The sequence below is a fragment of the Aedes albopictus genome, chromosome 1, assembly GCF_035046485.1.
Source record: "Aedes albopictus strain Foshan chromosome 1, AalbF5, whole genome shotgun sequence".
In the NCBI taxonomy this organism is placed as follows: Eukaryota; Metazoa; Arthropoda; class Insecta; order Diptera; family Culicidae; genus Aedes; species Aedes albopictus.
In genome coordinates this window covers 208,986,437-209,011,436 of record NC_085136.1, presented here as the reverse complement: position 1 = coordinate 209,011,436, position 25,000 = coordinate 208,986,437, and the positions used below count along the sequence as shown (strand labels likewise).

Here is a 25,000-nt window from a genome sequence, read left to right as displayed (position 1 = left end):
ATCAAGAAATTGACACTCAAAACACTGCTCCACATAGATTTTACCTCCCGGGGGTTCTTCAATTGCCGATCATGCCGTGGCTCGCGCTCCTATATTTGTAAGGTGGGCGGCTTAATGTATGCAGTCTAAATACATATTCAAATGAAGAATCTATCGGGCGGAGCACCGAAATCGAAGCAAGGTAGCACAGGTAGGTCACAGACCAGTAGAGAAACAAATATAGCAGCACCGAAAGAGCGTTTGCATGTTACAACTGCAACAAGTTTGGTGTTATTTTGTGGTTTGTTTTAGGAGTCTATTTTTTCGAGGAATGTTTTTTTTGCTCTTCATGATGGGAACCTGGTCTAGCACGTGCAGTGGGAATTCATGAATGAAAACTGTGCAATTATTATCGATCGAATACAACAGAGAGGTAGTGAGCGAAGAGTTGTTTTAGTTGATATGCATCTATTGAGGCATGTAACAGGAGGGTGGATTTGGAGATGGGTAAATGAGGTATCAAATTGCTGTCTTCAACTTGCAATCAGCCTATTGTGATTTCTGTACTTAGATTAAAGTAATCAAAGCTGTTGTTTTTTTAAGTGTTATAGCTGAATATGTTATAAACTATTTTATTTTTAACGTTTAGTATCATACTGGTTTAACAACAGTTTTCTGCTGTTATCTCAATTATAGGTGGCCATCTATGCTGTCCTTCATCAGGCTTAACGATAATTTTATTCAAATTTGTTAAATTTCTGCAATAAGAGGGAATCAATTAAAAAAAACTGATCGTTGTAGTTTTCATCATATTTTGTCAATTTTTATAATTTAACCCTCCTAAAATGTTAGACTAGCACCGTAGCGTAGTGTACGTTAAGCGAGCCTGTCTGGCTCATATTGACCTCAACATTCTACTAGGGTTAAACATTCATAAAAGCTTAGTTTCGTCCGTTAAAATAATCTTAATTTCTTTGCAATTAATACAGATATTTAAAAAAAGGTTTTTAAGTAAAACAAAACATATCAGAACGATAGTTTTTAACTAACAGGAACAGTCTTGAAAAGATACGAGGTACGAACATGTCGTTTTTGTATGGATATTAAACTAATATAAAACAAGATATCTAGACGCCCACAATTTATCATATGATGTCATCGAATAGCTCCAACATTCAGAGTTCAAAAACCTCAACTCAAATACACACCGGAAATCGATTTCAAGCAAATAGTTTTCTTGTTCGCCACAAACATAAAATAGAATTGCACGACATCCCATCCATCAATAGTTTTGTTGCAGGTTAGCAGTAAACATAACTAGCAGGATAGAGGAAAAGTCCCATTTTAAAATCCATTCAACAAAACTTTCGCTCCAAGCTTCCACATTCAGTTCGCCCATCGAAGCCAACCAAACCAATTGATACGATAGGCGGTCGACACGGTGGGGATCCGTCACGAAAACTTGTTACTTCCAGTTGGCGTCATCCTCGTTCTCGTCGCTACGCTGCACGGCACGGTGTAGTCAGCGATTGATGGGCTTCAGGACGCGTCGTTTCTGGCATGTCTATTTAAATGTTCAAGGAGCACGACGGCCGACGCAACCTGTGTACCCTCGTTAGAGGTGGGAGTTACCGGTAGCTATGGCGATATATTGGTTTTGCGTTGGATATTAGACTGGCGCAGTAGTAAGTAGAATAACATGTTTTAAATTTCCAAGTGTTTTTGAGATTTCTGAAATTTCGATGTTTTTTTTTCGGAGTCATCGCTACTAGAACATTACTAGCACTAAGCTGAGAAGTAAGTCAGTCCCAGTTTGGAGAATAAAAAGTAGAAAAAACGAAAGGAAAGAATTATCGCATCCACAGCGCACTAATTTATCGAATCAAACTTTGTGCTGAGCTATTGAAAATTACCTTGAATATCATATCACGATTAAAATATTTGGGAAATATTATAAATTGTGATACAAAAGATGAAAATGAAAATAAATGAAAAGAATAATCATCAACAGTTATCGGATCGAAACAGTCTATTGTACATCATGGTATCATTGCCGGTGCTACTAGTGCACAATACGGCAAAAGGAGTAATATTATGATGGACAGGGCTCGTGGATTCGTGCACATCATGTTTGTCATGTGGTTACTGAAATCGGTGAGGAAAGTAATAAGTGTGAAACTTGAGCATGAGCAACGAACGATTTCAGCGCATTCTAACAAAATACCCATAATACTCTATGATGAGCTTGATGTAAGGCGACAGTTCCATTAGACATTCGATGCTCCCATTTTGATCCTACACGTTCAGAAAATTCACACAAAACTGAGCTAAAGTGGGATAACTCAAAAATGAGTAAATTTTTTTTTTCCAGCGATAGCGCTGGCACAAGTGCGAAAATCTTATCAGTTTAAGTCGTATAATATTCTTGCTGACGTGAAGAATATTATACGGCCTAAATTGGTTGGATTTTTGCACTTGGGCCAGCGCTATCGCTGGAAATGCAATTTACTCATTTTTTGAGCTGTTCCAGTTTAGCTCAGTTTTGTGTGAATCTAACTCATTTTAGAGTAACATTTTCTTAGCGTGTATTCGAAAGCAAATATATTTTTGTATTCCTGAATGTTAACTTTTAACAAATCTGACTTCTGCAAATCTGAGCGTTTGTAGGCTGTTCGAGCCTGTATGAAGTTGATCTTCAATATTAACTTTTTTTTCTCGATTAGCCTAGATAGCTTGTAGTGTCGTTAGCGATTGTCTATTGGACATTTTTTGAAAAATTTTGCCTGTCCCGATCATTTTGACGGACAAACGTGAGGTGATCGAAAGGTGGAAGCAGCACTTCGACGAGCACCTGAATGGCGCAGAGAATGTAGGCACGGGGGACCAAGGCAGCGGAGGAAATGACTATGTTGGTGCAGCAGTGGACGGGAAGAACCAACTCCTACTCTGAGGGAAGTTAAGGATGCCATCCACCAGCTCAAAAACAACAAAGCGGCTGGTAAGGACGGTATCACAGCAGAACTCATCAAGATGGGCCTGGAAAAGTTGGCCATCTGTCTGCACCAGTTAGTAGTCAAAATTTGGGGAACCGAACAGCTACCGAAGGAGTAGAAGGAAGGGATAATCTGTCCCATCCACAAGAAAGGCGACAAGTTAATGTGTGAGAACTTTCGAGCGATCACCATTTTGAATGCCGCCTACAAAGTGCTATCCCAGATCATCTTCCGTCGTCTTTCACCTAAAGTAAATGAGTTCGTGGGAAGTTACCAAGTCGGTTTCATCGACGGCCGGTCGACAACGGACCAGATCTTCACTGTACGGCAAATCCTCCAGAAACGTCGTGAATACCAGGTCCCAACGCATCACCTGTTCATCGACTTCAAAGCGGCATACGACAGTATCGACCGCACAGAGCTATGGAAAATTATGGACGAGAACAGCTTTCCCGGGAAGCTGACTAGACTGATAAGAGCAACGATGGACGGTGTGCAGAACAGCGTAAGGATTTCGGGTGAACTATCCAGTTCATTTGAATCTCGACGGGGACTACGACAAGGTGATGGACTTTCCTGCCTACTATTCAACATCGCCCTGGAAGGTGTTATGCGACGAGCCGGGCTCAACAGCCGGGGTACGATCTTCATGAAATCCAGCCAATTTGTCTGTTTTGTGGATGACATGGATATTATTGCTAGAACATTTGGAACGGTGGCAGAACTGTACACCCGCCTGAAACGTAAAGCAGCACTGCCGTAATTCTGCAAAGTGACGTAAGCGCCATTCAAAATTTCGACATTTGTTGGTATATTATTTAAAATATCTGATGTAAAAATAACACTGTGGTATGCTTGCTGTACTAGAATGCAAGATCTATTCGTAATCTATCATCTATGGAAAGAAACTTACAGGATAACCAAGAGTTTTATGCATTATAACCAAAAAATGTGCCAAAACTATCAATGTCGCTTATGTCACTCTGCAGAATTACGGCAGAGCAAAGGTCAGACTGGTGGTGAATGCGGCTAAGACAAAGTACATGCTGGTAGGTGGGACTGAGCGAGACAGGACAAGCCTTGGCAGCAATGTTACGATAGACGGTGATACCTTCGAGGTGGTAGAAGAATTCGTCTACCTCGCTTCCTTGCTAACGGCTGACAATAACGTGAGCCGTGAAATACGAAAGCGCATCATCAGTGGAAGTCGTAAGAAACTGCGGTCAAAAAAGATTCACCCCCGCACCAAATGTACCATGTACAAGACGTTAATAAGACCGGTGGTTCTCTACGGGCACAAGACGTGGACGATGCTCGAGGAGGACCTGCAAGCACTCGAAGTTTTCGAGCGACGCGTGCTAAGAACGATCTTCGGCGGTGTGCAGGAGAACGGTGTGTGGCGGAGAAGGATGAACCACGAGCTTGCTGCACTGTACGGCGAACCCAGCATCCAGAAGGTGGCCAAAGCCGGAAGGATACGGTGGGCAGGGCATGTTGCAAAAATGCCGGACAACAACCCTGCAAAGTTGGTGTTTGCTAACCATCCGGTTGGTACAAGAAGGCGTGGAGCGCAGAGAGCACGATGGGCGGACCAGGTCGAGCGTGATCTGGCGAGTGTTGGGCGTGACCGACGTTGGAGAGCTGCAGCTGCAAATCGAATATTATGGCGGCAAATTGTTGATTCGGTATTATCATGAATTTGATGTTAACTAAATAAATGAAATGAATGAATGTTCAAGAATTTATCCGCAAATTCTTCAAAGATTCGTTTGAAAATCCCAACTCCAGCCCTCCAAGGGTTCTCCTGAAAATTCCTTCGGAAATTTCTCTAGGGATTCTTTTTGAGAACTTCACTAGAGATTTCTTTGGGAATCTCATCTCCAGTTCCATCGGGAACTTCTTCATTGATTTTTCTTTCGGGAATTCCTCGAAGAAACCCTTCCGGGATCATTCTAGAAATTTCTGATAACCCTGCAAAGTTGGTGTTCACCACTGATCCGGTTTGCGCAAGAAGACGTGGAGCGCAGAAAGCACGATGGGCGACCCGATGGAGCGTGATCTGGCGAGTATGCGGCATGATCGAGGTTATGAAGAGCATACGGTTTTTTTTAGATTTGTGTTTTGAGGACGCGAGTAAAGGTTCAAGTTGGGTATTGTAGCAGCCATGTTGGGATTATGTGGAGTTTCTCCTGAGTATACTCTTATTTTTCCTCAGTATACGTCTTATTTTTCCATTTCTTCGCGTAATATGTGAATGACGACCTACAGCTTACCGTCAGTATCGTATCATGCCCTCCTTCATTGTCATGTATCTGCATACCAATGATAGACATATCATGTTAGACACGTAGCCATACATCATTCAACAAATTGCAACAAATTCAATTTACAACTCCTTCCGGAATGCGTCATTCGCTTTCCCTGCAGCAACTTAGCCTCAATATATCACCTCCGGCTTGATTCTTAAGGTTTTCATAAAATTGGATTTATTGCATTTAATGTCCCGATGTTCCCGAAGCTACTGATACTCCACCTCACCTCAATCAGACAATTTAGTAGTCAATGAAGGACTCATGTCCCGAATCGGGAATTGCACGAATGGCAGAAGGCTCGTGTCACTACCACACTATGCTATGTATCGTTCAACCATGCTGCCCCTTAAAACCACACAAAACAACTTGCACCCCCAAATCCATACAGGAAACCGAATGGAAAGGGGAGTCCTTTTCTAGGAATGTTCTTTTGTTCCAGTTTCGCATTTTCTTCACTCGCACTACACCCACTACCCAGGTAGTCACTTTTAGTTTAAGAACGCCGAAGAATGCGTCGCCATAGGCATCATACAAGTCGTGTGAATAGTAAGCTTTAACATTCCCGATTCAGTCTGTTTTCATACGCGACCATAATCACATCGTTGCCGTCATCTTCGCCGGTGGTTTTCGCGCGTACTTACTGTTTGCTCGGGAAGCAAATGTTTTCTTTGGACAACTATTTCGCGACTGGAATCTTACACCACCAACTTGGCGATTGCGTGTGATTTAGCAATTATATTACGAACATGGAAATCTACCACTTCAGTATTAGACTTGTGGTTTGAAGACAGTAGTATTTAGAATCAACAGTATTATCGGCTTCCAGAGTGTTAGAGATATTATGGTTAAAATCCGCACTGGACTAAGTGTGACGACAAAAATGAGAATTCGTGAACAGTTGGCGCGAGAAATTTGCGATCCGAAATCGTGTTTAAGTCAGAACATCATCATCAGGGAGATGGTTTTGCTCCAAAAGGAACACATGTAATGACATTTTTTTACATATAATGCACTTAGAGACTGTTCAAATAATTGCCCAAAAATCACCTAGTCCACTCTAACTTCTAATAATTATTGGTCAAATAAAATCCATTCCCAAATGTATATCTAATAATTTATCAGTTATAGCGACTTAGCTAAGCAATCCTAATTTTATGGTAGTGCTTACTGCATTTGAGGTAAAATCAAACTAACATTGTGTTTGGCCCTTCATGATTCTTTTAGACCATTCCAAAATGAGGAACAGTTTTTGCGTTTACTAATAAAAAAAATATTCCGAGTTAGTTAACAATAACAGTGAGTAAGGGGTGCTGGAAATGGGTTGGGGGTGATGTGGTTTAATTGGTGATTGCTTTATGTTCAAGAGGTGTTGAGGGCAGATAGAAATGGGAATTCTAGAGTCAATATTCAATGCTTCAGCATAAGAAATGTTTTTTTTTATTTGTGCATTTTACAGCACAACTATTCAATTTTTTACTCCTACTTCTTGTTATGAGATCTCTACAGGAACGCAGCCTTCTTGAAATGAACGAACATCTGACCGATAAGTACTGCCGTTTGCAGCATAGTTTACTATGATAATGGGGATTCCCGGGTAGACGAGAATATCTAAATCATATCACAAATCAAACATTTTTTGCTGTCATAGCTCGATGTGATTTTGATGGTGCTATTCCAAAATCTAATGAATATCGCACGAATAGCTCAAAGTGATATGCTATCATTTTTTGTTGTTGTCGGAATAGCTGAAAAATTCTACATAAGAACAAGTTTAGCTCTTCTGCACGAAACGGAACACATATACCCATAGAGATGGCTCAATGATAGTGAAATGCCATGTGCCCCTTTCTGAGCTGTGGAAACGAAGAACCGCATGCTCTTATTCCCATGTTATTTACAACAGCGAGCCAAAGCTGAGCGGTAAGCATCGCCACCCGTGAATCCTAAGATCGTAGGTTCGATGCTGACATTTTTTTTTATTTTTTATTTTTCTAAAAAAATGACAAATCTTGTCTGCTATTGTTTTGATCTTGTAATATCTTAACGAGCTATTATTGAGTAGTTCATCATATTCGATTTTGCTATTATTTCTGATCTTTTACCTCTTATATCAATCAAACCAATATCAGTTTTTGCTCTTCAGTAATTCAATCAATAATAACTGAATATGCTATTCATTAGATTTTTCCACCTACTCGGGTAACTATAGAATCGACTGAATGGACACCAAATCGCTTTGCTCCTTTCAAATCTCCAAAACTTGATTACTTCAAATAATATGTTTTGGTAAAACTGCTTGTTTGCAGAGTTGCTACAAGGTAATTTTTTTAAATTTTGGTAGGATATTACTGTCAAGTTTGCTCCGGAAGTGGATAATGCATCGTATGAAGATCAGATCTATCAGTATGAGCTTTTTCTTCTGAAATGAATAGAACACTTTGTCAGGCATCACATCCGTGACGTATTTCTGACAAACTCACCTCTTCATGTGAACCAATATGCTTACCAAAATGTAAAGTCCACTTTGATTCGTTCACACAATGTTGTTAACGATATCGAAAAATCATTCCAAAGTAATCTTGTTTGGGTGTTTTCTTGGATTCCCAGGATACTTTTGAATGAAACGATTACTTATTGGAAGCTGCACGGATTTCTTGGTTTATCTTTAATGATTTCCAATTGAATTTACCAAATGCTCAAAAACCTACATCTTTTCTCGACATTACGTCAAGCAGCAATTGGATTTTTGAGTGTTTGTGGATGCCCCCATGCGGCAGTCTTGTCGCCACTTTTGTGGAATCTCGTAGCAGATTGAGACAACTCAATGTGGTTTTCCTACTATGGTATTGCCCACGACAAGCCTCCACAGGCTGCTACATTTGTATGTCTAAGTTGAGAATCCAACTCTGGAACTTCACATCATTTGATATGTAACTATCTAGTTTTTGGGCAACTGCTTCTCTGAGTACTAGGTAAACACTTGATTAAGTGAAACTTACCCAAGAAGCCTGCATCTTCAGGATGTTCTGTTGTTCTGAACCCACTTTGGTAAGTAACTGTAGGCTTAATTTACGCTTTATGCGCTTTTACTGTGCCATTTTCAGTAAATCGCTGAACAAACAGCCACTATTTGAACCCATTGTGGTACGCTTATGCGTTAGTACTCTTTTCTAAGATATATTTTCCTATTTCCCTAGCTGTCCCTCAGGTAGATGATGAAATAGGCTTTTATTATTGCGATGGCACAAATGTCCCAAATGGAGGATAACGTGCCTTTGATACCTGACCACCAGCAGTCACTTATTTGGTCATTTTGGTGTTGTTTATTCGTAAGCCCAATCCTCGCAGTCTCCCTCTTAAAATGTATGAACACCTCTTCCATGGCCCATTGCCGATGATGTCGATATCGTTCGCGAAACCCAGGAGTATATGCGACCACGTGACATCGGTTCCGCTTCTTTGCACGCCAGCTCTCATTCTCGCTCCTTCTAGTGCTATGTTGAACAGTGAGTTTCAAAGAGCATTGCCCTGTACTAGTCCATCTAAGGTTAGGAAAAATGACGAAATGTCATTCGCAACCCGCACACTTGATTTCGATCCGTGAAGCGTAAGAATCAGTCTAATCAGCTTCGCCGGAAAACCATGTTTGATCATTATCTGCCATGAATCGTACGCCGCCTTGAAATCAATAAACAGATGATGGATCTGCAAGTTGTGCTCCCGAAATTTATCGATAATCTGTCGCAGCTGAACATCTGAATCTATCGTTGATCGGCTGTCACGAAAACCCGCCTGCTATTCGTCGACGAAGTACTCCTTAATCGGCCTCAGCCTGTTAAACAGAATTCCGGACAATATTTTGTACGCTGAATTGAGAAGTGTTATTCCTCTGTGATTCGCGCACTAGCAGGCAGTTCTTCCTCTTCCCATATCATCAATATAATACGGTGTAAAAGTTGATACAGCTGCTCCCTGCCGTGCTTAGGAAGTCTGGCCAGGAGTTCGTTCTTCCCAGCAGCCTTGTTGTTCTTCATTCCTCTAATGACTGTCTTGACCTCAACTAACGACGTTCAATCCGGCTTATTCAACGTCGATTCGAATTATGTTTGTCACTCTTCCGTTTTCGCCCGCCGTTCAACAATTCCTCGAAGTGCTCTCTCCTCCTGGCAGCCACCCACCATTGTGTTATCTGTCAGCAAGTTTCCATCACGGTCATTACACATGACGAGAGAAGGCGAAGTTTTTCTCCGCACGCCATTGACAGTTTCGAGAAACCTCGGCATATCATTCTGTTTCATACTCTCTTGCGCCTGAATAACCACAATTTCTTCATGCTCTCTTTCCTTTTTTCGGATACTATTGCTTCCCTATATCGCTCTCTGCTCTGGGTTCCCGACACCAGCATCCAACTTCTGCCAACATTCGTATTGTCGATACCCTCTGGCAATCCTCGTCGAACCATCCGTTCCTAGGCGATCTATAAGCAGTGTCGTACTCCCCGCTCCGGGGAAGGACTCCCACAGAGTGTCGAGATTATCTCGTTGATCTCACCTATCCGCTCGTCCAGCTTCTGCTGAAAAACACTGTATGTTGAAACGCATCGATCGAAGTTTCCTCGACTCCGGCACGGTTGATAACCGAGCTCGAATCTTACTATCTACGAGATAGTGATGTGAGTCGATGTTGAGACCCCGAAAAGTTCTAGAATTCAATGACGTCCGAGAAGTGTCGGCCATCTACCAGAACATTTGGTTGCAAACTTCGTCGTTTGGGTGTCTCCATGTGTCTTAGCGTGGTTCAAAAAATCGTTTTTGCTCCACACCGCTTATTCGATTCATAACCAGATTATATGCCTTCTCCCAAAATTTGAGCTCATTTGGTTGAAAATTGAGACTGCACAAGCCCATCCAAGTTTGTATGGGAATTACTATGGGAAAACGATGTTTTTCATTCAAACGACTGTAGCATTTCCCCATGTGCCCTAGAGGGTTAGTTGACCCTTGGTACTCCTAGGCTACTGTATCAGCTAAAACTTTGCCGAAGACCGCATTCAAATCGGACGCCTCATTAATTAGTTATCGATTTGGATCCAACTGGACAAACTTGAACAGTGATCTTACAGATTCCTAGCCGGCAACATTGCTGCACATGGCGCCAAAGATAGCACACTGAAATCATGGCTACTATGTTTCACTGCAAAATGCAGTGATGCCCGCCGAATAGTTTAACCATCATGAGTAAAGATTTCAATTCTGGATAAAAATCGGTAACTAATTAATGAGGCGTTCAATTTGAATGCGGTCTTCGGCAAAGTTGTAGCTGATAGAGTAGCCTAGGAGTTCCAAGGGTCAACTAACCCTCTAGGACACTTGAGGAAATGCTACGGTCGATTGAGTGAAAAACATCGTTTTCCCATAGTAATTCCCATACAAACTTTGAAGAGCTTGTGCAGTCTCAATTTTCAACCAAATGAGCTCAAATTTTGGGAGAAGGCATATAATCTGGTTAGGAATCAAATAAGTGGTGTGGAGCAAAAACGATTTTTTGAACCACGCTAATGTGTCATTGCGGATAGTGGCCATCCCCCTGGTAGCAAAAAAGTCTCAAAAGACTCAACTCAGGCCCTTGCAACGCGTTGCCATAAATGACAGAGTGTAGGCTCTCCGTACCGATAATTAATTGGTTATGGAAGAAGTCTCCTCTCTTCCTATTTGCGCTTTGGCTTTACCGCTTTACCGATGACAATCTTAACGTTGTGTTGGGCATTCTCCATAGGTCTTGTTAAGACATTTGTAAAACGCTTTCTCGGCGCATATACATTCTCTTCAGCCTGAAGTTAAAGAATTTGTCTGAATTCCACAATACGCAGATCCACTTCCACCTCATAACTCGCTAAATGTGAAACATCAGTAGATACAAATATGGCTGCCACAAAAACCAATAAATTTTTCAAAATAAAAAAAAAACATTTGTTATCGGAGTTGGATGAAATCATGCGACATGCAATAGACTTATACGGATACTGTCAGCATTATTCGAATAAGAGATTGCAGTGACGAACCCAAACAGGAATAAAAAATCATAAATCTACGCTCAATTTTTCCGTAACAATGTCCATTTGTCCAACTAGTGTAGTGTGTACCAGACAGTTTTAAACGAATTATAATTCATTAGGTCTCTGTTGTTTCTGCATGCTTTTAACCGTTCCTCGCACAAAGTAAACGAGAAGCTGCAAGTGCATGTTCATGTGCATTTGCCCGGTTCATGTTTTGAGGTCCACTTCCTTTCAAAATCTCTGACGGTTGAAATTCACTTTACTCGTACATGTGTGTCTCGTGACTGGTGGGTAGATGACACAATGGAGTTCCTTCATCTGCACCAGTGAAATTGTGTCTGATCGCAACGAACATTTTAGCAAACTCTCTTTTTCTCGATGACTTGATTAATCTACTCTAACAACAGACCCTACTTTTCACATTTGTAGCTATTACTTTTAGGCTGTGAACCGTTTCGCTTGTTCGTTTAACTTTTAGTTAAAATTTGACACTTCGATAGTTATTTTGAAAATAACCCTACTCCCGAGCAGGGTTAGTCTTGACAGTTCGATAGTTATTTTTTGTTCGCAATGATTTGGCTGCGTACTGTATTTTGTTCCAAATTACTACTCGTCTGTCAAATTTCAAATGGGCCGCCATCGTGGTTATTTTTTAACTTTTCGATGGCAAATAACTATCAAAGTGTCAAATTTTAACTAAAAGTTAAACGAGCAAGCGAAATGGTTCACAGCCTTAGTACGATAGTCAAGCTTTTACCTATTCTCATGCCTTGTAAACTCTTTTCTCTTGCAGGCGTAAGCTGAACGGGTATTCCAGTTTGGACTTCTTTATTATGCCTATATCTGAAAAATCTCGACTTAATCATCCTTTGAAGTAAGTTTTGTTTGCAAGTGTAGTACGTTTTCAATAATCGCCTCTCGATTATCTCCGCAGTGCCAAAAAACCAACTCCAGTGACACCGAATCCGTGGGTAACGGGTGGTCCTCCCGGTGGTAAGGACGCCGTATTGGTGTTCCGAACTAGTGCTCTGTCCCCAGTGAATTCCAGCGCCGATGTGTCCGAAAGCGGTAATACATCCTCGGGGGTATCCGTTGCGTCCGACGATACTACAACTATAGCAGCTGCCTCGAGTTCAACGGTAAACTCGACCAAAGATCCTACCGGAAACCCTAGTAATAAGTTAGCCAACCACTCGAAAGTACTCGCATCACTGCCTAAAAATTTCAATGTTCAACGAAAATCCACTAGTATTAGTAGCGCCACTAGCAATGACGACGAGGAAGAAGATGGAGAAGACGATGAAGATGAGGACGATGACGACGATGAAGATGACGAAGAAGCAGAGGGAGAAGCAGAAGGCGATGAAGATGATGACAATGATGAAACGGCCACTTCGCAGGACGAAGCCGGTCCGTCCGTTCCGACGGGTAGCGACAACAAACCGAAAAAGCGCCAGTTGGAATCGTCTTCTTCCTCAAGCTCGCTGAGCAATGCTTCGGTCACCGGTCGGGAAGGTGATGAGATCGAGCCGGATATGCCTACGTCTAAGTCGGAACCGTTGCTGGCAGTGGTAGACAAAAAGTTGACCCGAAAGAGTCAGGAAAACAAAGAAAATCAAAGCGTGATCAAAACCGAGATGCCTGCGGCACAGTTGAATATATTTTACAAATTCATCAATACGGAAACGCGACTGCTTCGGAAGATACTGAATGCCCACGGTATGGGAGAGAGTGGTTCCGATAGTAATGATTTTAACCTGTTGTGGACGGGTATTCATCTGAAGCCAGACATCTTGAGGAATTTGGCACCGTATCAAAGAGTTAATCACTTTCCAAGGTAAGTTAACACGTGACATTTTTCCATAACGACGTACACTTTTCATTGTGATTCATTAGGTTTATAGTGGATAGTTAGTACTTGAACACATCTTGTTCAACGTGCCTTAATTGAGTTTATCAGATTTGTAGTGTGTAATAGAAGATTATGGATTGTCATTACTCAGTAAAATAGCGATGAAAACAGGAATTGTAATTTCAGATCGTACGAGTTAACTCGTAAGGACCGGCTCTACAAAAATATCGAACGGATGCAACATTTACGGGGATACAAGCATTTCGACATTGTCCCGCAATCGTTCTTGCTGCCGCAGGACTACAAAGAGCTTATCGCCGCCCACAACAAGTGTCGGGGTCCGTGGATCGTTAAACCAGTAGCTTCCAGTCGGGGTCGGGGCATCTTCATAGTGAACTCGGTATGTTGGTTCGTTATAGCTTTTGGGCGATCTTTGATCATAGAACTGTATTTGTATGATTTCAGCCGGATCAGATTGCTTCGTACGAGCAAGTGGTGGTCGCCAAATATATCACAGATCCGCTCTGCATCGATGGACACAAGTGCGACATACGATTGTATGTAGCCGTAACATCTTTTGATCCGTTGATCATCTATCTCTACGAAGAAGGCTTGGTTCGATTGGCTACGGTTAAGTACGATCGTGGTGCAGAAAATCTTTGGAATCCTTGTATGCATCTGTGCAACTACAGCATCAACAAGTACCATACGGATTACATCAAATCGAGCAATGCTGGCGATGAAGATGTAGGACACAAGTGGACATTGAGTGCCCTGTTAAGGCATCTGCGAAGTCAAGGGTGCAATACGGAGCAGCTGATGTTGAACATCGAGGATCTTATTATTAAGGCAATCTTTTCCTGCACGCAACCAATCGTTTCGGCCTGTCGGATGTTTGTGCCGCATATCGGAAACTGTTTCGAACTATATGGGTTCGATATATTGATAGATGACACGCTGAAACCGTGGTTATTGGAAATTAATCTGTCGCCTTCGCTTGGCTGTGATACTCCTTTAGATACGAAAGTAAAGGCATGTTTGCTAACTGATTTACTCACCATGGTAGGTATACCAGCGATTAGTCCGCTGCAGAAAGCGTGTTACGATAGTAAAGGGCAGAAGATTAGAAATCTTTCGACGCCCTATCGCCGGGTAAATTCGGCGGATTTTGTCCATAGCACTGGGACAGGTGCTAAGAAGGATAGTTCCAATCAGGGGGATTCAGGCAAGAAGCTTCTAACGACCCTCAGCGCCCTGACGGCGGAGGAACTGAAAATAGTTCGTTTCGCGCGTTCACAATACGAACGACGGGGTGGATTCGTTAGAATATTCCCTACCAGCGACAGTATGACGAGATACGCGGCTTTTATGGACCCGGTCACTGGTATTCCTACATCCGCTGTTACGTCATCCGGTAGTGGTTCATATCTGATGATTATCCCACACAACTACAATCAAATGTTGCATTCCCAACTATTCCCCCAGGGTAGTGATTTAGAGAACCGAATAGTGCATCGCATTCAAAAATACGAACGAGCACTAGAGAGCACCCTACCGATAACAATTGGTCCGAAGCATACGGCTCCAAAATGCGTCGATGAAGCTAAACGGTTGAGAATGCAGATAAGGAAATTGATCGAAAACGGCCATGAGTTAAGTATTCTTCAAGCAAGGCGTGCTTTTGGATTATATCTAGAGTACATCCTCAAGCGACTTTCATCGGAACCGAAGCATAGCCATGAAGAATTGGTTATGAAGTTTTTATATCGAGTGGGAGCGCACATGAAAACTCCGTTCTTTTTCCGAAACTTCGGCAATAAAGCTCTAGGGAAAGATCGAGGGGCGATGGTTGCTAAGCAGTTGGGAGATTATCTACATTTGTACAATAAGGAAACAGAAGCATTTGTCGATACGTTTGATATGGTCGGTATGGTTCCCATCAAACTGTTCGACGATTTCCTTATTCAAGCAAGCGAAGTGGATGTAGAATCGGTGCTCACTCTGCACACAAACCTCACCCAAACGATGCCATTCCTGTACAGCGGATGTTCCTCAAGTATTCCACCGGCTCCACCCATCCCAGTAGGAGCACATGGTTTTCTCAAAGCACTGCCCTGCATGGCTCCAGGAGGAGCCAACAAGGAACTGATCCGACTGGACCCGTATTACAAGAGCAACAGCGAGGCACGAAGCAGCCGAACTGGACTGACTACGGCCGCCGGACGGGCTGAACTGCGGAACGACAGAAGCATGCGGTTGTCACCGATGAAGAAGAAACCACCAGTTGGCAATATGGTTAAATCTTCGCGGGAGAGAGATCAACGGTCAAACTGGCTTTACTAGAATGATCTCGCTGAAAAAAAAATGAAGGAAATGCATGCGGCCATTCAGATGTGTTCCAAATTAACTGGTGTTAAAAATTTATGTTTGTTATTATTTTAGTTCTTTATAGGTATAGTGCTAAAGGTGCTTACTTTGGCACTTTTATGTAAAATTTACTATGATGTGTAAAACTATGTGTTTTGTTCTCGTTTGTCTTTGAGTGACACAATGCAATGGTCACATTTAGTTCCAGGCAACAGATGAAAAAAAAAACATAACATTCTGTGTCTGAGCTTTCCCTTTCTTGGCTTCTTTAGCAATGTTGAGATAATTTCAAGCAGTTGCCCAGCATTCAAATATTTTATAACGGAATTTTTAACTCGATCCAATCATGCGTTACGGCCTAGTTTTTTTTTCTATTTCTGATGAATTTTAGCGACAGAAAGATTATCGAATAAATGACAAAATAGCTGGACTGTATAGTTCCTGGCTTAGTTGGTTGAAATTTGTGATTTTAAGACATTCGTGAAACAAAACATGGAGGCGCATTTCATCCAAATTTGGATTAATTTTCCAAATAATCCAAATTGATTAATCAACATAAAAAATGAGTCATTGTACATTTTTTGTAGAAATTTGTTTAAACATCGCAGTTTTTGGCTCTTTATTTATGGGGTTGTTGTACACCGACCTTAAACAAAATATCAAGTTATTAGTTACGTTACAGTTTTCAAGAAAGAATAACAACTGAGGATATTTACATTGACATACACAACAAGGAGAAGAATCCAACAATATAACAATCGTCACAATATACCCATTATATCGCGCAAATTTACATACGTATTCTAAATAAAATTTGCAGAGCACATAATGGAGAAATTGATATTACACCATCTATACCTACCACTGTAGGCCAAAGATTTGGTTTTAAAGAAAAAAGTTAGTTAATCTTAGAAGCAAGGCATGGGAAAGTATATTGTTAAAACGAATGTATGAAATCGAATCTAGTCACATATTGGTGATGTTGTATGCAATAAAAAACAATCGCGCTAAAACAGTTCGTTTATTCTAGACTTCATCTGTCAGCATAATGGTTATTTATTCAGCAGTACCTACACACTTTTCGTTTCGTTTAACTGTGAAAACCTGCCGATAAATCCATAGTAAAATATCCTCATACAAACGAGGACAAGTGGTAAATTTGAAAATTTAAAACCATCAACAAAGTTTATGTAAGCAACTTTTAAAATATCAAATCCGAAGATATATATTTTTGATAGTAGCAGTTGCAAATTTCTTGAAACAAAAACTTTAACATTAATCGTAAATATTTACCAAATTTGCATGGTTCGAAACAGCTTACATACAAAACTCTAAAAAAAACAAACAGGAAAACTAACTTTTCCCTCGACGGTTGAAAACATTTTAAGCACAAAACCATTCAAACTAAAAGCTTTGTAGATTCACTTAAGACAGCAAATGGAAAAGTTTACAAAAAAATAGAAATTGCACAAAGAAGTTAATCCGACAGCCGGCACAAATATAGAAACTCAAACCGTTCAATACGCATTACTGCCTTCGTCCATACAGTCGTTGAAATGTTCTAAAAAAGTAGCAACATATTTTATAGATTGCTTTTCAATCGTCAAACAAAGCTTGCTGTAAGCAATACACATGCGTAAGAAAAAAAAAATGCAAATCAAACTGTTTCGCAGCTAGATTTTAAATCTTAGTTCCGAAAGTCGACTTATAGCAATCAGAGTTTTACCAAACAACAACAGCCTAAAAATCATAGATTTAATAACTCGAAATTAAATTATTGTTTCCTCTTCTATTGCTATCCTTCTACGCTTGTTGGTTGTATACCGATCCATGACACTAACCTACCATAGGTTACCGTGCTTTGCTATGCTTATCAAATCAACAGATTCATCATCTTCCGGATTGAGATTACTTAATAAACTTGCTTGATACTCACTCACTCACACGGTGCAAACGTGGATTTTGAATTGCACGCAAAGAGATTCCACGGCTTCACACAAAGTACTTTGTGTGCTACTTATTATCTGGTAAATATTCGATTTCAAGTGTAAATCAATTTCAATAAAAATTACTAATCAGAATATTGTAATCTTGATGGCTGCATAATATCACATTCCTTGTTGACTATTGTATGTAATCGAAGAGACTCGTGAATATCCCTGATTGGCGACTATTACAAGGATCGTTGATTATTCCCCAACAAGTCATCGGCATGCACAGACGAACTCAAGACCCAAGAAACAGCATCTGTTTGACACTTTGAAAATTTGATCGAGTCAAACCAGATGTTCGAGCATTGGTTTTTTTTTGACAAATATTTGACTCTGTGTACTAAAACAGCTTAATTTTTTAGTTGTATCCCGCGTTTCATTGCATGGCCCGGATACATAAATCTTTTCACGATTTCGGCAAAATTCCAGAATTGTTCAACTTAAGGGGGGAAATTCCGCGAACTGGCAATTCCGAGTGAAGTTGCACATGCACATGGAAACTACGGAAGTATAGGAAAGGCGTAAAAAAGTTGTCCCTGCCGTTATAAAAAAAGCAGAGAAAATTGCTATGGCCCGGAAGTCGTTATAAGTAAGTATACTAGTCAGCCTAATCTCGGACGAGTATCGGGAGTTATAATTATAATGATATTTAATGAAACTCAACATATATATACATGAAAAAGATGGATGAATTATTAGTGAAATTCCGAAAAAATCCACAACTCAGGTGAGATTTGAACTCACGACCCTTATTCGCTAGACAAGTGCTTTTCCAACTAATCTACCGACACAGCATTTTAGTTGTCATAAGGTAATTCAAATCTCATCGATCATGTTTCATCCTTCCCTTGCACCGCAAATATATCCATCTCTTATGATCATATGTATATGAAGAGCGAGAGCAATTTATTTAGTATTAAAACTGTTGCCTATCTTACAGGCGTCTCTTCTCCATCCACTTGATGAGGAAGAACAAATGAAGCCAGGCTGGATTTCTCCGAGAATTTTTCTAGGAGTTCCTCCAGGAATATCTCTATCCAGGAATAATTTCTTCAAGAAATTGTCCGGGAAATCCTCCAGAAATTCTTCCAGGAATTCCTCCGGGAATTCCCCCAGAAATTCCTCCGGGAATTTCTTCAAGAAAGCTTCCGTTTTTTTTTTTAATCCACTGGGAATTTCTCCAGGAAATCTTCCTTCAGAAAGTCTTCCGTGTTTTTTTTTTTCAGGAAACCCTCTGAGAATTTCTCCAGGAATTTATCTGAGAATTTCTCCAGAACTCCTTTGTTTTCTCTAGGGGTTCCGCCGGAAATTTCGCCGGGAGTTCCTCCGGGAATGTCTATGGAAATTCTCCCTGGAATTTCTTCAGGAAGTGCTTCCAAAATTTTTCCTGGAATTCCAATAGGCATTTCTTTACGATTCCCTCCACGAATTTCTTCGGGAATTCTTCTAAGACTCCTATCAGCAATTCCTCCGGTGATTCCTTAAGCTATTTATCCAGGACTTTTTCCGGGATTATTTCCAGGAATTCTTTCGGGTATTTCTCCAGGAATTCTCCCGGGGATTCTTCAAGGAATTTCCACAGGAGATTCCTCCAGAGATTCTTCCAGGAATTTCCTCCGACAGCTTTCCTTAGAAAGATTCTTCCAGGAATTTCCTCCGACAGCTTTCCTTAGAAAATTCTCGGATCCCTGTACCGTGCCATGCCCTAATACCGTGTGCCTCCTAATACCGTGTATTTGACAAAAAACTCAAATATTTTACTAACTGTATTATTTTTTTAACTGTGTAACTAGTTCAATCATTAGCATATTAAACCTTCTCAAGTTAGGCGTGATAAATTTGGCACATATTTACAAAAACAAGCTATTAAAAATATTTACAGAATGTGAGTGCAAAGTGCCAATACACGGTATTAGAGCATGGTTCCTTTTATGTTCCAAATACCGTGTTTAGGCTAAAGCTTGAAAACTGAAAATATTATTGATACTTTTTACTTTATGAATCAATTGCACAAACCTCTAGGCAACGTTTGGCGTACAGGTTCTTTTAAGTATGAACTTAGTATGATTGATATAGTGATTATTCAAACGACCACCAATGTATGCGGGTCGCATACACGGTATTAGGAACAATGCTTTGTTTTACAATTTTGATTTTAACAATGGATTAAACATTTGGAATTCCATTAATCATATTTATTATACATAATAAACACAATAAGCAATAATATAGCGTTTGAAAAATCAAGAAACATGGATTATTGATTTTTACAGGGCTTTTGAAGTGAAGAGCATCCTTAAGGTCACGGTATTACGGCATGGCACGGTACTAGAGTGTGTCAATTACAGAGGTGAGAAGAATTAAATAACCTTTGAAATTTGGCGAACAATATGCTCTTGAAAAATCCTTCGTCGACGAGTTCAGTTCAGTTCAGCAAAAAATCAGCCAACCTTGATACCTACATAGGATAATTGTTGTCTGAATCAGTCAATAAACCGTTTTTCTTCGATCGCAGTACGCAGTTGCGAATAGATGGCAGTTCAAACGGTAGTCACCGTAGAAAGTTTCTGCCAGGATCAAGGAGTTTTTTTTTTTGGCGATTCATTTTGAACACGAAACTGGGTGCGATTCAGTAGTTAAAATGAGCTTTGCCAGATAATGTCAGAACGTGTTTTTTTTTGGCGAAACTAATTAGACTTATACGTGTACGCTGAATAGACCACATTCAAGAATTCGAATGAATCTACCTCGTTTGTGACCTTAGACGAATTGAAGCAGGTTGATGCTATTTCAAATTGACTGCTCAACATTGCACACAAAGAAGAGATACTGTCTGAGAAATTGCACTATCCTCACATGATCGCACATGCTCCTCGGTTTTGTAGACGATCGCATCGACATCGATCGTAGGGCAGGGAAATGATCTTATACTCCTCTGCAGAGGGAGACGGGTCTGGTACGTTTGGCATAAGGCCGTTTGGCATAAGGCAGTGGCGTCGCGGAACCTCACTTTTTACCTGTGCACCGACCCTAAAACTTGCAATTGCAGGGGATTTATGATCAAAATCGAAATAGAAATGAGTGAAAGCAGCTATTCTCGTCATTTTCTAATTATTATAAGCAAATTTGTTCAAAAAATTTAAGAATTTATACTTGGTGAACAGGTAAAAAGTGAGGTTACGCGACGCCACTGGCATAAGGACATTTGGCATAATGACGTTTGGCATAAAGGACATTTGCCATAAAGGACGTTTGGCATAAAGGACATTTGGCATAAAGAATATGTGAAATATATTTTCCCTCAGGAGAAAAATTAAAGAACAACCTTCAATGGAAAGAAGGCAAACTTGTTAGTGGAGCATTATTTTGGATCTCTTATTTTCGAAATAACCTTTTGCTTCCATGAATTTGATTTTTTTTCCGAAAGGGGAATGTTCCTTCTTTTGTATATAGGCTGTTCTTTATCAATACAAGCAATTAAGATTCCGATAATGGTTCTTTCCAGCAAATCATCCTTGTCTGCATATTATATTAACAAAAATCAATACATTATAATGTATTATCCTTCTTTGGAAAACTTTTTCTTCTTTGACGTTAAATATGTAGTTTATTTTATGCCAAAAAAGACGAACCAGCCAAGGGCTGAAAGTCTCTTTAATAAAGACAAATCAATCAATCAATATGCCAAACGTCCTTTATGCCAAGTGTCCTTTATGCCAAACGCCCTTAAGCCAAATGGCATTATGCCAAACGGCCTTATGCCAAACGTACCAGACCCGAGGGAGACAGTGGGGATAGGCCTTAATGATAAACTCGATCAAGACGAACTACACGATTGCGGGTAGAGACAGAGGCAGGCAGGCGTAGTGGTGTTAGTGCTGAGGTGGGGATTGATGCGCATCCCCATGAAATAATTATAGGATTTATTTATCTTGGAACACTTCTGACATGTGACAATGACGTTTCCCGTGAAGTAAAAAGGCATATTGCAGCTGCGGATAGGGCCTTTAATGGATTGCGTAACCAGATTCACTAATAGCTATGCAAACGGTGCATTGGATTTTGTTAAATTTTAAATGCTCCATTAGTTTTGAGGCGCGTGGGATGCATGAGTAGTTCTGGAGCAGACAATGGTTTTATATGTCCACATGACCGCAATGCTGCACATGGTTGCTACTCATAAGGAATGTTCTCAAAAGTTAGCCTAAACATCTTTCGTACTTTTCCGACTTCAATCGGCTCTTATTCTGTCAAACATGCCTTTTCACATTTTTTAAGGTCCTAAGCAAGTAAATATAAAAACATTAAGGTATATAACGATTCCACATACCGATACGTGCTTTGCTCCCCGTTTTACTTCTCATCCGGCACATAATCTTCATCGTCGTCATCGTCCGAGTCCAATTCCAAATCTTCGATGTTCTGAAACAGGGACTCGTCGATCCGCACATTTTCGATCGGTTCTCCAGCGTCCATCAGGAACTTCAGATCGGACTCGTTGAGGGTATTGTCCTGCAGGAACAGTTCCTTTCCTGTGAGCTTTCGCGTTTCGCCAAGGATCTTCTCTTTTCGCTCTGTGATGCCCATTTCCCGCTCAAAGTTGGTTTTCCACACCATGAAGGACTCCACTGTAACTCGAGTGCCCTCGAACTTTTTGCGTTCCTCTTCCTCTTGATGTCGTTTCGCTGCCTCCTTCTCATTTTCAGCTTCATTCTTCAGTTCGTCATATTTGCAGTTCAGCCACTCCTGTGCGGAACTCACCAACGAGAAGATCATTTCGATTCCGATGTTCTCTTGGATCTGGTGAGGAAAATAGAGAAACAAATTCAAGCAATTATTCGTATGGTTACATTACTTGTGGAAGTTTCGTCAGGTGGTAAACTGGCAATTATGACTAAGTTTACATATTACTAATTTGAATATTAAATTGCTTCCCAATAGCACTTACCGTTTCTTGAATATGTTCCAGCAGCCCCTTTTCGTAACCGTCACGAAAATTTTCCGGATCTTCAATCTCTACCAGAGGTGCTGTGTCCGGGTATTTTTCCGTATAGGTAAACACTAGCTTGCAGGACAGTCCTTCGGTTTCCACTTCCGGATCGTATTCGGTGGTCGCAATTGGAAGTTTGAACCGGTGGAGCGGTTCCGTTTCCAGCACTTCCAGCTCTCCGCAGTAGATCGAATCGAGCGCTTCGATTTCATTGCACTGATCTTCTCGATGGTTTCGCTCCATGCTTTTGCAAATTGCTAGACGACACTAATGGCAGTAACGTGAGGGATATTTTTTCCGAACCTACCGGTCGGGGAAGCAGTACGGTTCTATAAGAAGTGATCTAGGAATCGACTTGCGCTCGAAACGGCATGCGGAATCCTTATATTCCGAATATTATTCCGCCACGCCAGAAAACACTCGCCACAGAACCGATTTTGATACGATTTTCGTAAACACCGCACACGGTGCCGCAAGGTTGACAGATCTGTCAAAATAAAGTTAAAGCCGAAATTAACATTGCGCGTTCTCATGTTCTCAAACTGGATACAAGTGAGGGGGTTAGAAGCAAAGGGGTGTAAGTGACAAAAACTCACTTTCGAGTAAATCAGTAACAAATTTTGAAAACGACGTATAATCAATGGGGTAGCATTGATTATACGTCGTTTTCAAAATTTGTTACTGAAATGAGGTTTAAAGTTTTTGATAAATTTTTCATCCCATATAAAATGTATGGAGTTTCAAAATCAACCCAATTTTCTCTGATTTATTGTAATTTTTCCAATCATCGTAGAAACGATCTTAAAAAAGTTCCTGAAAGCTTAAAGTCCGAAGAATTTTATGATATGCTCAACTCAAAATCGACAAAATGGTCACTTACACCCCTTTGATTCTGGGCCCCTCAAGTCCAACATTTGAAAGCTGCTACAATCAGGGAGGGTGCAGGCACGTCAAACTCGAACAAACTACGCCTACCTACCATGCATCGAGCGGGCCTTCCCAAACAACACAATGCGATTTCGCGGGCCATCCCCATCGGCAAAATAAACCGATTTCCAAGCAAGATTCGACCAGGCTTCTGGTCGCGTTGCCAGTCACACTCACACACTCACAAAAGATGAGCAGTAGGCCTACCTTGCCGCATGCGGGTCCCCTGGCTACAATGGATTTCCAACTAAATTGGATTCTTTAGGGGTATCTGGATTATTTCATAATCGAATTGGGTTCTTTAGGGGTATCTGGATCATTTCATAATCAGATTCCTCGCCCCAAAATTAGTCTAAATCCAAAATTTCATAATTTTTGGAGTCCAGGAACTATTTTTAAAATGCATTTAAAGTTTGTATGGGGAAAATTTTTTGTTCGGGTCGAACTGTCATTTTATCAATTGAACTGTCATTCTATCCACGAAAATTAAAACTGTTTTGTTAATTTGACCATCAAAATAAAGGTATTGGAATCCAATAAAATCACGTAATACTCAGAAAAATGAGCTCTTTCGATTAGGCTATAGAAAATAGCAATATTTTATTCATTAAACAACCCAATTCTCCAACCAAAAATTAGTAGAAATCCAAAATTTCATAATTTTTGGAGTCCGGGAACTATTTTTAAAATTCGTTTAAAGTTTGTATGGAGAAATTTTTTTGTTCGGGTCGAACTGTCACTTTAGGGAAGATTCAAAAATTACGTCCATCGTTTTTCGGGATTTCTAGACCCCCCTCCCCCCTCTGTCACGCAATTTCCCTATACCCAATACACGTACTGTCACACTTTTCTAGACCCCCCCCTCCCCCAAATGTTGGACGTAATTTTTGAACGTTCCCTTATCGATTGAACTGTCATTCTATTCACGAAAGTTAAAACTGTTTTGTTAATTAAACCATCAAAACAAAGGTATTGGAATCCAATAAAAACAGGTTATACTAAGAAAAATGAGCTCTTTCGATTAGGCTATAGAAAATTGGGTTTTTAAATTAAGAAAAATGTTTTGATTTTTTGATTTTATACGAAAGAGCACCTCTTTCTGAACCACCATGATTTTTTTCAGATTTTTAGAACTTTATTTTGGTACCTAAAATCGATTTCGAAGAGATTTTTCGAAATCACCTCTTGACAGCTGGGCAACTGCTTGACAGCTCCACCCAGTATAAAATGCGACGAGGGGTGATTCGACAAATCGCTCCCATAAAAACTTCAAATTGATTTTTAAATAGGTTCCCGGGCACCAAAATTCATGAAAATTTGGATTTCGGCTCAGTTTTGCATGCAGATTCAGAATATGGAATTATCTCAACACCATTAAAGAAGCCAATTGCAATATTTTATTCACTAAACAACCCAATTGGCTTCTTTAACGGTGTTGAGATAATTGGGTTTTTAAATTAAGAAAAATGTATCGATTTTTCGATTTTATACGAAAGAGCACCTTTTTCTGAGCCACTATGATTTTTTTCAGATT

General features: G+C 40.4%; 2 protein-coding genes across 2 annotated transcripts; one reads left to right on the top strand and one right to left on the bottom strand.

Annotated features, from left to right (window-relative positions):
* The first annotated feature begins 5,948 nt into the window (after window positions 1-5,948).
* Window positions 5,949-17,639, top strand: LOC109412405 (tubulin polyglutamylase TTLL5). Its single transcript, XM_062846173.1, has 5 exons — window positions 5,949-6,268; window positions 12,133-12,213; window positions 12,274-13,176; window positions 13,378-13,591; window positions 13,657-17,639. Exons 1-5 carry the CDS (start codon window positions 6,126-6,128, stop codon window positions 15,532-15,534), a joined length of 3,219 nt encoding a protein of 1,072 aa, XP_062702157.1. The 5' UTR covers window positions 5,949-6,125; the 3' UTR covers window positions 15,535-17,639.
* Window positions 17,640-21,762: 4,123 nt separating this feature from the next.
* LOC109430294 (RWD domain-containing protein 1) lies at window positions 21,763-23,018 on the bottom strand. The gene is made up of 2 exons (XM_019706346.3): window positions 22,498-23,018; window positions 21,763-22,349 (listed from the first exon to the last, which is right to left on the bottom strand). Exons 1-2 carry the CDS (start codon window positions 22,780-22,782, stop codon window positions 21,903-21,905), a joined length of 732 nt encoding a protein of 243 aa, XP_019561891.2. The 5' UTR covers window positions 22,783-23,018; the 3' UTR covers window positions 21,763-21,902.
* Window positions 23,019-25,000: the final 1,982 nt, after the last annotated feature.

What these genes read in the sequence shown, in the direction of transcription:
- LOC109412405 (XM_062846173.1), top strand. Translation starts at nt 6,126, where the DNA reads ATGGTTAAAATCCGCACTGGACTAAGTGTGACGACAAAAATGAGAATT. An exon ending in TTGCTCCAAAAGGAACACAT is followed by an intron (nt 6,269 to 12,132) that starts GTAATGACATTT and finishes TTTCTCTTGCAG; the next exon opens with GCGTAAGCTGAACGGGTATT. An exon ending in CGACTTAATCATCCTTTGAA is followed by an intron (nt 12,214 to 12,273) that starts GTAAGTTTTGTT and finishes TTATCTCCGCAG; the next exon opens with TGCCAAAAAACCAACTCCAG.
- LOC109430294 (XM_019706346.3), bottom strand. Translation starts at nt 22,782, where the DNA reads ATGGAGCGAAACCATCGAGAAGATCAGTGCAATGAAATCGAAGCGCTC. An exon ending in TGGAACATATTCAAGAAACG is followed by an intron (nt 22,350 to 22,497) that starts GTAAGTGCTATT and finishes TTTCCTCACCAG; the next exon opens with ATCCAAGAGAACATCGGAAT.